This window comes from Crocodylus porosus, unplaced genomic scaffold, assembly GCF_001723895.1.
Source record: "Crocodylus porosus isolate Cpor-Errol unplaced genomic scaffold, CroPor_comp1, whole genome shotgun sequence".
Classification (NCBI taxonomy): domain Eukaryota; kingdom Metazoa; phylum Chordata; order Crocodylia; family Crocodylidae; genus Crocodylus; species Crocodylus porosus.
This window is the reverse complement of record NW_017728912.1, coordinates 25,649,906-25,661,329: the sequence shown is the minus strand read 5'-3', so window position 1 is coordinate 25,661,329 and position 11,424 is coordinate 25,649,906. Positions and strand designations below refer to the sequence as shown.

General features: G+C 38.9%; 1 protein-coding gene and 1 long non-coding RNA gene across 8 annotated transcripts in view; one reads left to right on the top strand and one right to left on the bottom strand.

Moving 5' to 3' along the window:
* Positions 1-1,387: 1,387 nt before the first annotated feature.
* Positions 1,388-11,424, bottom strand: part of EPHA5 (EPH receptor A5) — a 305,046-nt gene continuing 295,009 nt past the window's right edge. For 4 of the 7 annotated variants that reach the window (XM_019534207.1, XM_019534206.1, XM_019534211.1 and 1 more), the window contains one exon: positions 8,197-8,652. In XM_019534207.1, the coding sequence (XP_019389752.1) occupies positions 8,436-8,652 (217 nt within the window). In that variant the 3' untranslated portion in view covers positions 8,197-8,435. Of the gene's footprint in view, positions 1,665-8,196; positions 8,653-11,424 lie in introns of those variants that run through there. The other 3 variants (XM_019534209.1, XM_019534210.1, XM_019534208.1) reach the window with 2 other exon arrangements.
* LOC109309445 lies at positions 6,340-10,818 on the top strand. The gene is made up of 3 exons (XR_002100914.1): positions 6,340-6,350; positions 10,262-10,267; positions 10,333-10,818. It is a non-coding gene; the product is annotated as an uncharacterized LOC109309445 (long non-coding RNA).

Genomic DNA, 11,424 nt, shown 5'->3' with positions numbered 1-11,424 from the left:
GCTCCTATTTAACAAGGTCACTAAGCATAGCCATAATTTTAGGAATGTGGCTAGAGAGTTAGGAATATCCATAAGTTCCTGGTTGAATAAGGGTCTTAACTTTCAGTCACCATATGAAGCAACAAGATCAGAATGGGAGGAAGACTCTGGCCCTAATTATACTGTACCGGTCATTCTGGCACTAGCTCTCTATCCATGTTTTGTGGAAATGTTGGAATAAAAATATTCAGGAAGGATTAGCAGGGAGGAAAATCTCAATGCTGCACAGGAAGATTTAACTTCCTTAATATGAACTAAAGCAATTAAATCTCTTTGCAACTGGCTGGAAATGTACTCTTTGGTGTCCATGTGTCCGTTTCACTTGAAAAGGTATTTCCAGGGCCTCAGTAAAGGGAATTTGTGACAGTCGAGCAGGATGAACGGCTATAAGAAACAGGCTGTCAGAGACACCACTAAAAAGTTTCAAATGCCAAAGCAGATTTAATCCTATACATAGACTAGACTCTTACTGAGGGATCAGTTATAAGGGTAAATTTTCAAATGCACAAAGAGAAATGCAGTGCCAAATTATCACTGAAAGCCAATGAGAAGTTTAATGGGTAACTTCTATTTGTGTTTTTGAAAATTGTCCTCTTACTGTCCTCAGGTCTTACAGTGAAAAAAATAGGAGGATAGTCTTTTGTTTAAATGCACCCTTTCTATTTCATCTATGCAATTAAAACTCCTGAAAGCTTTATGTGTTTCTAAAACTGAACAGCAGAAAAAATACAAGCAAAGGGGTAGCATAAAGAAGAAAACAAAAAAGGAAAGAAAAGAAAACCCCTAAAACAAATCTTGTACCCGAGTGTGTAGCAAACTGTACAGGATATATACATATTAATTATGTATTCATTTCACAGAAGAGCAAACTAAAAGTTACTTTATAACACAGAGGGAAAAAAATATACACCCTGTATTGTATTTGCCATTGAACAAGCAACATGTTTATACACTAGTCTCTATAACTTAATGCTGTGTAACAGCATTTTTTAATTTACAAAACAAAATATCTATCAAGAAATCATCTAATCATATTGCTCTTCAATACACTTCTGTAGACAATTAAGACTTGAAGTAAACTTCAGTAAACTGCAGCTTTTGTTAGCCCATACATGGCTATAAAACGTTTCCATTCAAGTAAGTCCTTGGAAGTATTAACATGTGCTGCCATATTTCAGTATATAAAGGTGCTATATATATTCCATGTACAGACAAAGTGTGGTGGGAAGGCTTTTTTGTTGCTGAAGCATAAGAAAATGGTTAACCTCATGTACAGTAGATCCATTTCCATGTTCCATGCACGTTATATTTACTTCATGAAAATGAAGACACAAATAGGAAGGAAAGGAAAAGTTTAGTCAAACACTGATTATAAATTACACGGCAGAGGCCAATGTCCTTCAGTTATATAAATCACTGATTCTTGTCCCCTCCCCCCCTTTTTTTTGTTAAAATAAATCTCAGGGCTAGTTTACAAAGTGCAGGGTTGTTCACTTGAGGCAGTGACTTTATAACCGAGTTACAATGGAACCATCCCATTCACCAACTGGACCTTCATCTCTTGAAGGCTGTTCATTATCTTCTTCTGGTGACCAACAAGTGTCACGCCAAGCCGCCTCAAATCCCTGTATGAAGAAAGCACACATTGGTTCTATAGATTAATTCAGGCAGATCCCTGTATTTAATAACCCCTACGTACTGCAAACAAATAACTATACTAACACCCAGCTCTTGCCATCCAGGGATCTCAAAGTGCCTTGCAAATGTTGTGAGTACTATTATCCCACATTTTTGATTGATGGAGAAGTCACAGACCCAGAGTGAAGTGACTCGGCCAACAGTATTCACCAGTGGTAGTATGATGGCTAGAATCTAGAGTCCTAGCCATCAAGTGTCTAGTGCAACTGGCCACACTGCCAACATGCCCACTGTGCCAAAAGAGTTGAGCCTGAAACTATCACACATGAAAATTTCTACTAAAAAATAAATTCCATTCATGAAATCTTCAGTCAGTTTCCTTTCTCGCATCCAACAAGAGAGACTGATGTGCTTTTTTAGATGGGAGTGTAAGGAAATGTAACAAAACACCTCTTTCCTACTTTTATGAAGTAAAGCCAAGATACCAAAACCAGTTAGGTCCCTAAAGGGATTATTTTTAAAGTCACAAAGGGAAGATACCCCCTAAATCCCATCAAAAAGCAAAAGGCGTTCATTACATAACATCCATTTTTGCCTTTGAAATCCATAATTAGATACCTACAAAAAACAACTTTAGTTCCCAAAGTGCTAAGCATACAACATTACTGTTACTGATTTATGAGCTTAATTAAGAATTTAGGTGCCAAGTTTTGGCCTCTTAGTTTTGAAAATTGTTTGAACTTAAAACATCTGATTTTACCTACCCAGTAGTTTAAACCATTTCTTTCTCCTGCTGACAATCTTAACAGAATTTAGTGAAGGCTTCAAAAGAATGGCAAATACTTTTGGTTTAATTTCACATAAGACTGGAGATCTAAGCTTTATTCATTTTATCCAACAGCAAAACAGAAATGTGTGGTTGCAATGAGAATGCAGATGGTACTTCTTATCTAAGACATTTTGCTTTGTAAGTGAATTAGGAAAAATCCTAGAGGGCTCATTGATATCATAGGAATGATTAAATTCATTAGAGGATTGCAGTTCAGACTTTACCAGCCATCAGTCTGGCCAGAAATGCAGGTGATGAACTTTTGGGAGTGAAAAGTAATCTTACTTATGATTTACAAGACTACTGGCAGATAATTGATAAGAATAATTCTGTTGAATTAACTCTGCTTAATTCTTGGAAAGTCCACATACTATAAAGACATAAAGTAAAGCAGAATGTAGAATAAAAAATTTCTATTTTACCTAAAGGTAAATTGAATATAAAGGGTTATACCATACCCCTTCTCTTTTTTATTTATTTATTTTTAATAGGACAAGTTGAACCACAATGTTTGGGAGGAAGGACCAGTTTATATCTTTCTGATATAAATTTATAAGATTTTAAATTTATATCAGAATTTGTATCAATTCCTTATCAGTTTTCAATTGATATCTTTTCAATTTTCAACCTATCAGTCCATGGAGCAGTTTTCATAAGGGAAGTGTTATAATCTACATTCCCTATCTGTAAAGGACTCCAAGGTACTTAAGAGAGGAAACTGCACTAAAAGTAAATAAGACCTTAACTCCTAAGTCACTGAGGGCATTTATATACCTAGTCCAGGAGGTGTAGGGGGAGGGGGCATGCTTTAATTAAAGTGGTTCCAAAAGCCACTCTAATTATAAAGTGCCCAGAGTGTTACATGCATCAGTGTCCCCACTGAAAAATGGCAGTGGGGGTGCTTTAACTAAATCTTGTTGAATGAGCTTTAGTTAAAGCACCCCCATCACCATTTTTCAGTGTGGGGATGCTGATACACATGACACTGGAGTCTGCTGGAGCACAATAATTACCACGCTCCAGCAGAATTGATTAATCAAATCTGCTCCGACGAGCTGTCACTACCTCACATTGAAGCAGCCTCCGTGCACGTGCATTAGCACCTTTAGAATTTGTCACTACTGCTTCCATGGTGCTTCTGCTAAGAAGTGAAGTCCTGCCCATCTACTCCTGTTCCTTGTGTGTCAAACCAGTAAATGAGGCAGGGGGAGCTCACAATGACTGATCCCTCAGTCTGATGTACTTGCGAGTACTTACTTGCAGGGGTACTCCTGCATCAGCCTTATTTCTGTGTTTGGTGCATGGGAGGCTGGAGGAGAGGAGCTGTGCTGTGCTTTTTGGCAGTGCTCTCAAGTGGGCTACAGAAGTGGTATAAATGTGTCCCCTGGTACTTCCGAAAATCTCATCCATAGGGAAGATTACTGATTACAGGGTATGTCTACACATTCATTAATGTGCCTTTGCTACTGCGCATTAAGTTTAGTATCTCTAACATGAGGTATTACATAAAGGTGCAGTAGCTGTGCTAATACATGGTAGCAAAGGTGAACATTTGTTTGACATTTAATGCACATTAGAGTAATTCTTCTGTGCATTAGCATGGCTTTTGCCATGACACACTAAAGCACAGTAGAATGGTCCACTGCACATTAAGGTGTCTCATTTAGACACATGACAACACCTCTCACCTCTCAACAAACACAAAGCAGCACCTAGCTTCTTTGAATATCTGGATGCTTCAGGAGCCAAACTGGGCTCTTTTGAAACGTAGCCCAAAATGTTCACTGTTCACATTCATTAGATAAAAGAACTGGACAAGGAAATCCTTAGAGAAGGTAACTGGATTGTTGGTTGCTGTCTCTCAGGTGAAAGCGGGCAAAGATTTTCAGAATATTTTTCTGGCTTGCATGTTGAGCCTGTGTCCCCCTGTTACACGTCACAAAAAACCTCTGCAGTCAGGGCAAGGGTGGGGGTGAAAATAAAGCAAGCTGTCCAGCTAAAAAATAATCAGATGGCTTTGAACAAAAAGTAATGGAGCATTGATGCTGGTACTTGCACAAGGCAAGCTCCTGGAGGAAAGTTAGATCTGTAGTCCAACGCACTCTCAACCTTCTGATTTGGAATAAGCTGAATTTTCTGCTCTAGGCAAAACATTTTTTAGGTATAATGCCCTTTTTCATCTTGTGCATCTCTCAGCTGCATAAAGGAAATCATGGACTATTGTGCACAAAGCAAGAGGTCAGCGAACCACAACAGTATGCTCATTACTTCAGATGACGGGCTGTTAATGGCTGCAAAGGTGTCTAACTTTTTATGAGTCCGAGTTTTCATTTCTGCCTCCACTGAATTGTGAAAATGGTTCAGCAAACGACACAGGGCTCTTAATAATGAAGGAAAATGTAGGAATGCTATTGTTATATGTGATTTATTTTATGTACATAGCACAGTTGGTAATTCACACCAAAGGTAAAAATACTATCATAGGACCAGAATTTTAATGGGGTCAACACCCACTTATTTTTCAGTGGAAGCTGCTGGATGAACAGCTCTTGAAAATGCAGCTGCTTCATTCCAATGTCTAAAGGCAAGCTGAGATTTTTTTGAAAATCTGGCCGTTAATATTTTATATATGTACTGTTTTCTCTGATCGTATCACTCTGTTCTTGCTGATTACGCAGAACAGCCAGCCCAAACCTTTATTAGGAAAACACATGTTTTTTGTATTCCATACACAGTCCTATTAATCTAATTATAGAACTCCCTTAGACTTTGGAATAGCATTTGGTTTCTTACTTCCAAAGCTTCCAACTGCAATTTCAGATACTGATACTTGCTACAGTGTTTCTCTTTCCTTGCCTTTAAATGCCCTACAGAGTACATGCCCCTGAGTGCATTATTGATTTAAGAGAAAGATTAAGAATAATTGAATATTCCAGTTTAGGTGTACAAGTTAGGCACCAGAAAATCTACTGCATTAATTATAAATGGGGGTAAATAAGCTGATTCTGTTTTCTGTGGATCCCTTGGGTGAAATTCTACATGGTTTTTGTACACAAGAGAGGTCACCACATGTTCCTCTGCCCATACACAGATAAACCAGACACCCACTGGGGAAATGAACCCATGGGCCAGATACTCATTTGGACTAAGTCAACATAGCTCTACCGATGTACACTGATCATTCCCAGCTCAAGTTAAGGCTGCCTGCTTCTTCCTACTGCCCTTTCAGATGCTAGCAGTGCATAAAAGATAAGTGCTAAGGCACAGCCCTTATCAGAGAAAACACTGTACCATAGTCAAGATGACTTGCTCATGACAAAGTCAGTAATAACATTTCCCAAAGCACCCAAGTGACTTGGGAGCTGAAGGGCCTGTCTACACAATTTCCATGCTGAGCCTGGGACGGCCAGTGGGAAGCTCACCCTAGGAACTCACTTATTCTTAGAGGGTGCATCTATATGAGACAATGCGCAGTAGACTAATTCTACTGTGCATTAGCAAGTCACAGCAAAAGGCACGCTAATGCGCTAATGCACAGTAGAATTATTCTACTGTGGATTAAGTTTAATAAAAAGACACTACTGTGCAGTAGTGACAGTTACTGCACTTTTAGTTAGTACTGTATCTCATATTAGAGGTACTAAATTTAATGTGCAGTAACAACGGTACATTAAAGCATATGTAGATGTGCCCAGCGCGAGGTGCTATGATTGACTGGAAGGAAATCTAAGTGAGTGTCCCAGTATTACTCTCAGGCTTTCAGTTTTGGGTGTACTTCTTGGTACACAATCACGGCCTCATTCCTGAGCTTTGGTATACACTGGCCATGCCTGCATAAGATGCTGTGTAGACATGACTGTGCAGTCATTTAGTACTTGTATAAACAAATACTAAATAACTGCACAGTAACCAGAGTTACAGTGCAGTAGTGTTGCTAAACGGCTTTTTTGTGATGCTGACTCTGTACTAGCCCAAGACTACTGCACAGTAGCGTTACATGGCAGGAGGCATACAGTGACACTACTGTACAGTGGTCTTGATCTACTGCACAGTCAGCGTCTCATGTAGACGTGGCCACTGAGTAGGAGTGAGGGGATGGGACTTGCTTTCGGGTGGCACTCCCAAGCTTCATGTGGAGGCAGTGCAGACAAGGCCTGAGACTCATTCTCAGATATGGTTTAGGTCTCTAACTGTTCCTATGGACCTAAGTCACTTTTGAAAATGACTTACACATTTTTTAAAGTCTCACCCCAAATCTTTTAAAGGCAGCAACTTAATTATATGGGCACCAAAACTGGGCACATGAATCAGGCAAAGTTGTGTGCAACAGTCTTATTAAGATGTCTGGTCATTAGAAGATCTTATCATTCAGCCTGTGTGCACAGCAGGACTAGAGATGCATGGAGTCATGGAGATTGATGGACATCAGCATGTGTAAAAGCACTGGGCATCTATACCCATGCTCCGGGGTGGAAAGAAGGGGGCTTTAATTAGAACAGCTCTGAGAGCCACTCTGTTTAAAGCACCCACAGCATCACATGTATTCAGTGTCCCATGCCTCAAAATGACAGCAGGGCACTTTAACAGGGCTCATTCGACAAGTTGTAGTTAAAGCACCCCTGCCACAATTTTGAAATACAGGGAAACTGAGTACATGTGATGTGGAGGCTGCTGGAGTGTACTAATGAGTATGCACCAGCAGACTCCATTAAGCGAGTCTGCTCTGACACATGCTAATTAGCACGCATAAGAGTAGAACTCTGTCATGTGTATAGGTGCCCAATCCCACTGAGTCTCCATTCTTTACTACACTTGAACCAGAATGTCAATACACTTGTCATTTCTGTAGTATGAAGAGGCCTTTCATTTTTTATTTTCTTTCATTGATCCAGGGTGGAAAACGAACACAAACCCATTCATAATTGTACCCTTATACTGTACTAAGCACCTGACTTAAGCAAAGCCAAGCCAAGAAAATCACAGGTAACACTGCTGGTTTGTCCTTAGCTAATTCCAAGAAGCCTTCATATAGCAATACAGCTGGTACTCTGAGAGCATCCCCAATCTTGAAAGCCCAGCTGCAAACTTTGTGGAGGACAATTAGCCCTTAATTGTGATAGCTCACTTTTTAATTAGTTGAATTCATAGCCTTAAAGCTGTATAAAAATACCCTGCGAGCATTTCATTTAGTGATGGTTCTAATTACATTTTATACAACAAGGACCAGATTTCCAAGCTCAGTTCACACTGGTACTGAATTTTCAAAAGAACTCAGCATCCACTGAGGCAGCTGGATGCAATTTCCCCTTGATTCACGTCCCACTGTAGGGACGGACTCTACCACTGTTACTCAGGTTCTACAGCACCTTTCAGTGCAAGCGATCCCTTGCAAATCAGTGGAACTGCTGATGGCATAAGCCATAAAGTATTCTTCAGATGTAGTGAGAGGGGCTGGGATTTCCAAGGATGCTAGGGGAGTTAGACACCCACATACTGGGGGCTTTTGTACAATATGGACACCATTGCTTTGTTTTGTTTTTTTAAGAGTTCATCTGCTCTTGTTTGTTATTCCCTTCTTATATCATTATGACATCAGCATTGGTTCCTCTAGAAATAATTGCAGTGTCACAAACTGAGAAATACGAACTTTTAGGTTTAGGAAAAGCAGCAGGAGCAGGTGAATTCTTGAGTATTTTTCATTCGGTGCCTTTTTTTTTAATAAATAATTTATTTTATTTTATAAGAAAAATTACAATGCAGAGTAACACAACACATATCATTACAAATATTCAGCGCTATTCGACTAATAACAAACAATAGGGTGTCCTGAGATTCAGTGAGTACAGATCTTTCAAAAGGTATGGTATGGAGTCCACATTTTGTTAGCAATAGGTCCAGCCAAGTGTGAGATTGAAAGTCAAGTCATGATCTATCTATTCTTGAGGGTTGTCCTGGTAAAGTTATTCTTGCTGTGTAATGATAGAGCTCCAGGCCCACTCAAAGTCACTAGATGGTCCCAAAGTTTAAAGAGCAGGCCTTGTCCAGTGGCACAGTTTCCTTCAAGTCTGATATCCGGTCGGAAAGAGGGGGTGGAGGGTGAGGCTCCACTTTTCACAAGGAGATTCGTCCCTTGGCAAGAATTAGAGCTAAATGTAGAAATCACTCTTTGTTTGAACACATTAACTTTCAGGTCTTTGCTAAATCATGTAGAGCTCAGGACTTGGGGAGATATTCACTTTAATTAGCCCTTTTATTTTTATTTTTCCAAAATTTGTTGCATAGTAGGGTGTCTTTTCTATGACACATGCATGTAATCTCCAGTTTGAACCTGGCATGAATGGTCATTTGGATTTTGATTGGACTGGCTGGACACAAGAATAGATTTCATAGATTTCATGGACATTAGGGCTGGAAGGGACATCACAAGATCATTGGGTCCAGCCCCCTGCTCAAGGGAAGCCAGCTGGGGAATATGATTTTCAGAAGTAACCAGTGATTTCAGATGGCTCAATTGTTAGGTGTCTGGTACACCTTAAGATGCCTTAATGAGGCCTGATTTTCAGAAAGTGCTCAGTGCTTGCCTTCTCAAAATCAGGCCTTTTTTAGATGTCCCAAATTCATCATCTGAATTTAATAGTCACTTCTGAAAATGTTGGCTCTAATGTTTTATCAGGGATTAAATATTCTTTTCAGTGGAATGTAGGACAGTTTTTCATATTAAAGATTTTTTCTTTTTTTTTTCATTTTTCTACATTTTGGGAAAGAATTATCCAGTATTCCACTTCCCATTTAATTTCCACCTCTGCCTCCCATACAGGTTGTTTTTTTGGGGAATGCCATTTTAGATAGTATTTGGAGAAGACTTCAAAAACTGTAGTGTTTTACTGATGCCATTGGGTGAGGGGGAGAAAATGTTCAGCTCTTCTCATCACCAGATCCCCCCAAGTCCCAGCTCTGGAATATATTGAACAATTACCTATATTGAAAATTACATGGAATATTTAACTTGATTCTTATTTGCACTCTATAAAATATTTTGTTGTTCTCCTTTATAATAATAAAGCAAAACAAAACAAAAGAAAAGCAGCAAAACAAAGTAAAACAAAAATAACCAACACAAAATGAAAGCTAAAACAAAAAAGCCCACTTGTAACCATGAAAGAACTTTGTGTATTCCAGGGGTTTCTCCCAAGTAAGTTGAGAGAACCTGTACAATGTTAGTATATCTGCATTACTAGCCAGTAGCTAGATCAGCATTTCTTCCCTTATTCCAGAAACAGTGACTATGATCCTCAGCTGCTATAAATCTGTAGAACTTTGTTAAAGTCACAGGAGCTCATGCCAATTATACCAGATAAGGATCTGGATCAGCTTTTAATCACAAGAAACATTTTGTTTTAGAGTACTGAAGTCAAGGAAAGCTTGCCACTTTACCTTAAATAAAGACCTGGCCTTTGGTGATTTTCAAGGTATATAAAATATAGCACAGACATTGATTAATTTATTTTAAATTGGCCTGTCAATTTTCTCAAAAACTTATCAGAGTGGAGAGCAAACCAAAGTTTGAATAAACTAAACCAAAACAGGTGGCATCAATGGTGTTAGACTGTAAAATGGTAGAAGTTGTTTAGGAACCCAGCCTCAACTGTGGAAGCATCTAAGTCTAAAGATAATCTTTATTCTCAGGATTTAATTTGCTTACAATAATAAACTTATGGTGTCAGATGCTCAGTCGCAGTAAACTGGGGTAATTAGATTGGAGTCCATGGAACTTTGGTGCTTTGCAACAGCTGAGGAACTGGCTCACAGAAATTAAGCAGCAATAGAGTACCAGCTTCTTTGCACTGCTCTGTGGATGTGAAAGGTTTTGGAGGTAGCTAGGTGTGGTCAGCCAAGAAGTCAACCAGGGCATAGGCACTGGTTCAGAGATAACACATTGCTACTGTGCCACCCGGGTTAGCGGTGCTAAGAGAGCGGGACCTTTGGATACTGCTGCCAGAGAATAGAATTCAGAGGCACTCCCTGCCTTTTGGAAGGTGTTTCCAGTGTAGATAAGGTCAAAGTATCTAGAAGCTATAATGTGACTAAATGTGAATAAATTGAGCTTTTTGTTAGCTCACAATTCTGCAGAACCCAAGGGGAAAAATATTTAAAAATTAATCCAAGATAACATATTTAAAAATAAATTTAACTGAATAATAATAATAAAATCATTTCTGGTTGAATGAGATGCTTCATTTTAGGTTCCAGCTTATATTAAGGTCTTTTAATTACTTTTTTTGTTGAAACAAAACTGAAGGGACTTTCCTAACAGAAAGTCAACTTGAATTTAAAAAAAAATGAAATATTTCTTTTGGAAAATGCCAAAAAGAAGGTTTTTTTTTTTAAATGTTTGTTTACTTGTCTTTAATATAAATAATTCAGTAAAAGCAAGAAGAATGCACAGAACATTTCTGCATGAGCAAGTCTGCATTGTTCATTGAAAAATGTTTGGGCTGAAAAATATTCCTTGGTTCTTTTCTGGCAGAGTTTTCCAGGCATGGGTCAAATGTATATTAGCATACAAATATATTTTTCTGCAGCACCTTGTTTTCATGGAACTGTTTCATGAGTGAGAAGAAAGTAAAAGAAAAGAAAAGACAGAAGTGAAGTGGAATATTGTTTCTGAGTATCCCATGGGATGCTTTTGACCTGGGGGCTGGGAAGGGTTGATATACATTTGTCTGATGTCTTGGCATATTTTGCCAGCCTCTGCTCCTCTGTCCCTTGCTGCTGTCCTCCATGCACTGGCAGAACAGTAAATGAAAACAGCAAGATGCCTACTAGATCTACCGAAGCAAAAGAGCTCCATTGATTTTATTAATTTCACACAGCTTCTATACTTGCAGCCGCAGGCAAGTGGAACAGGCAGGGATAGA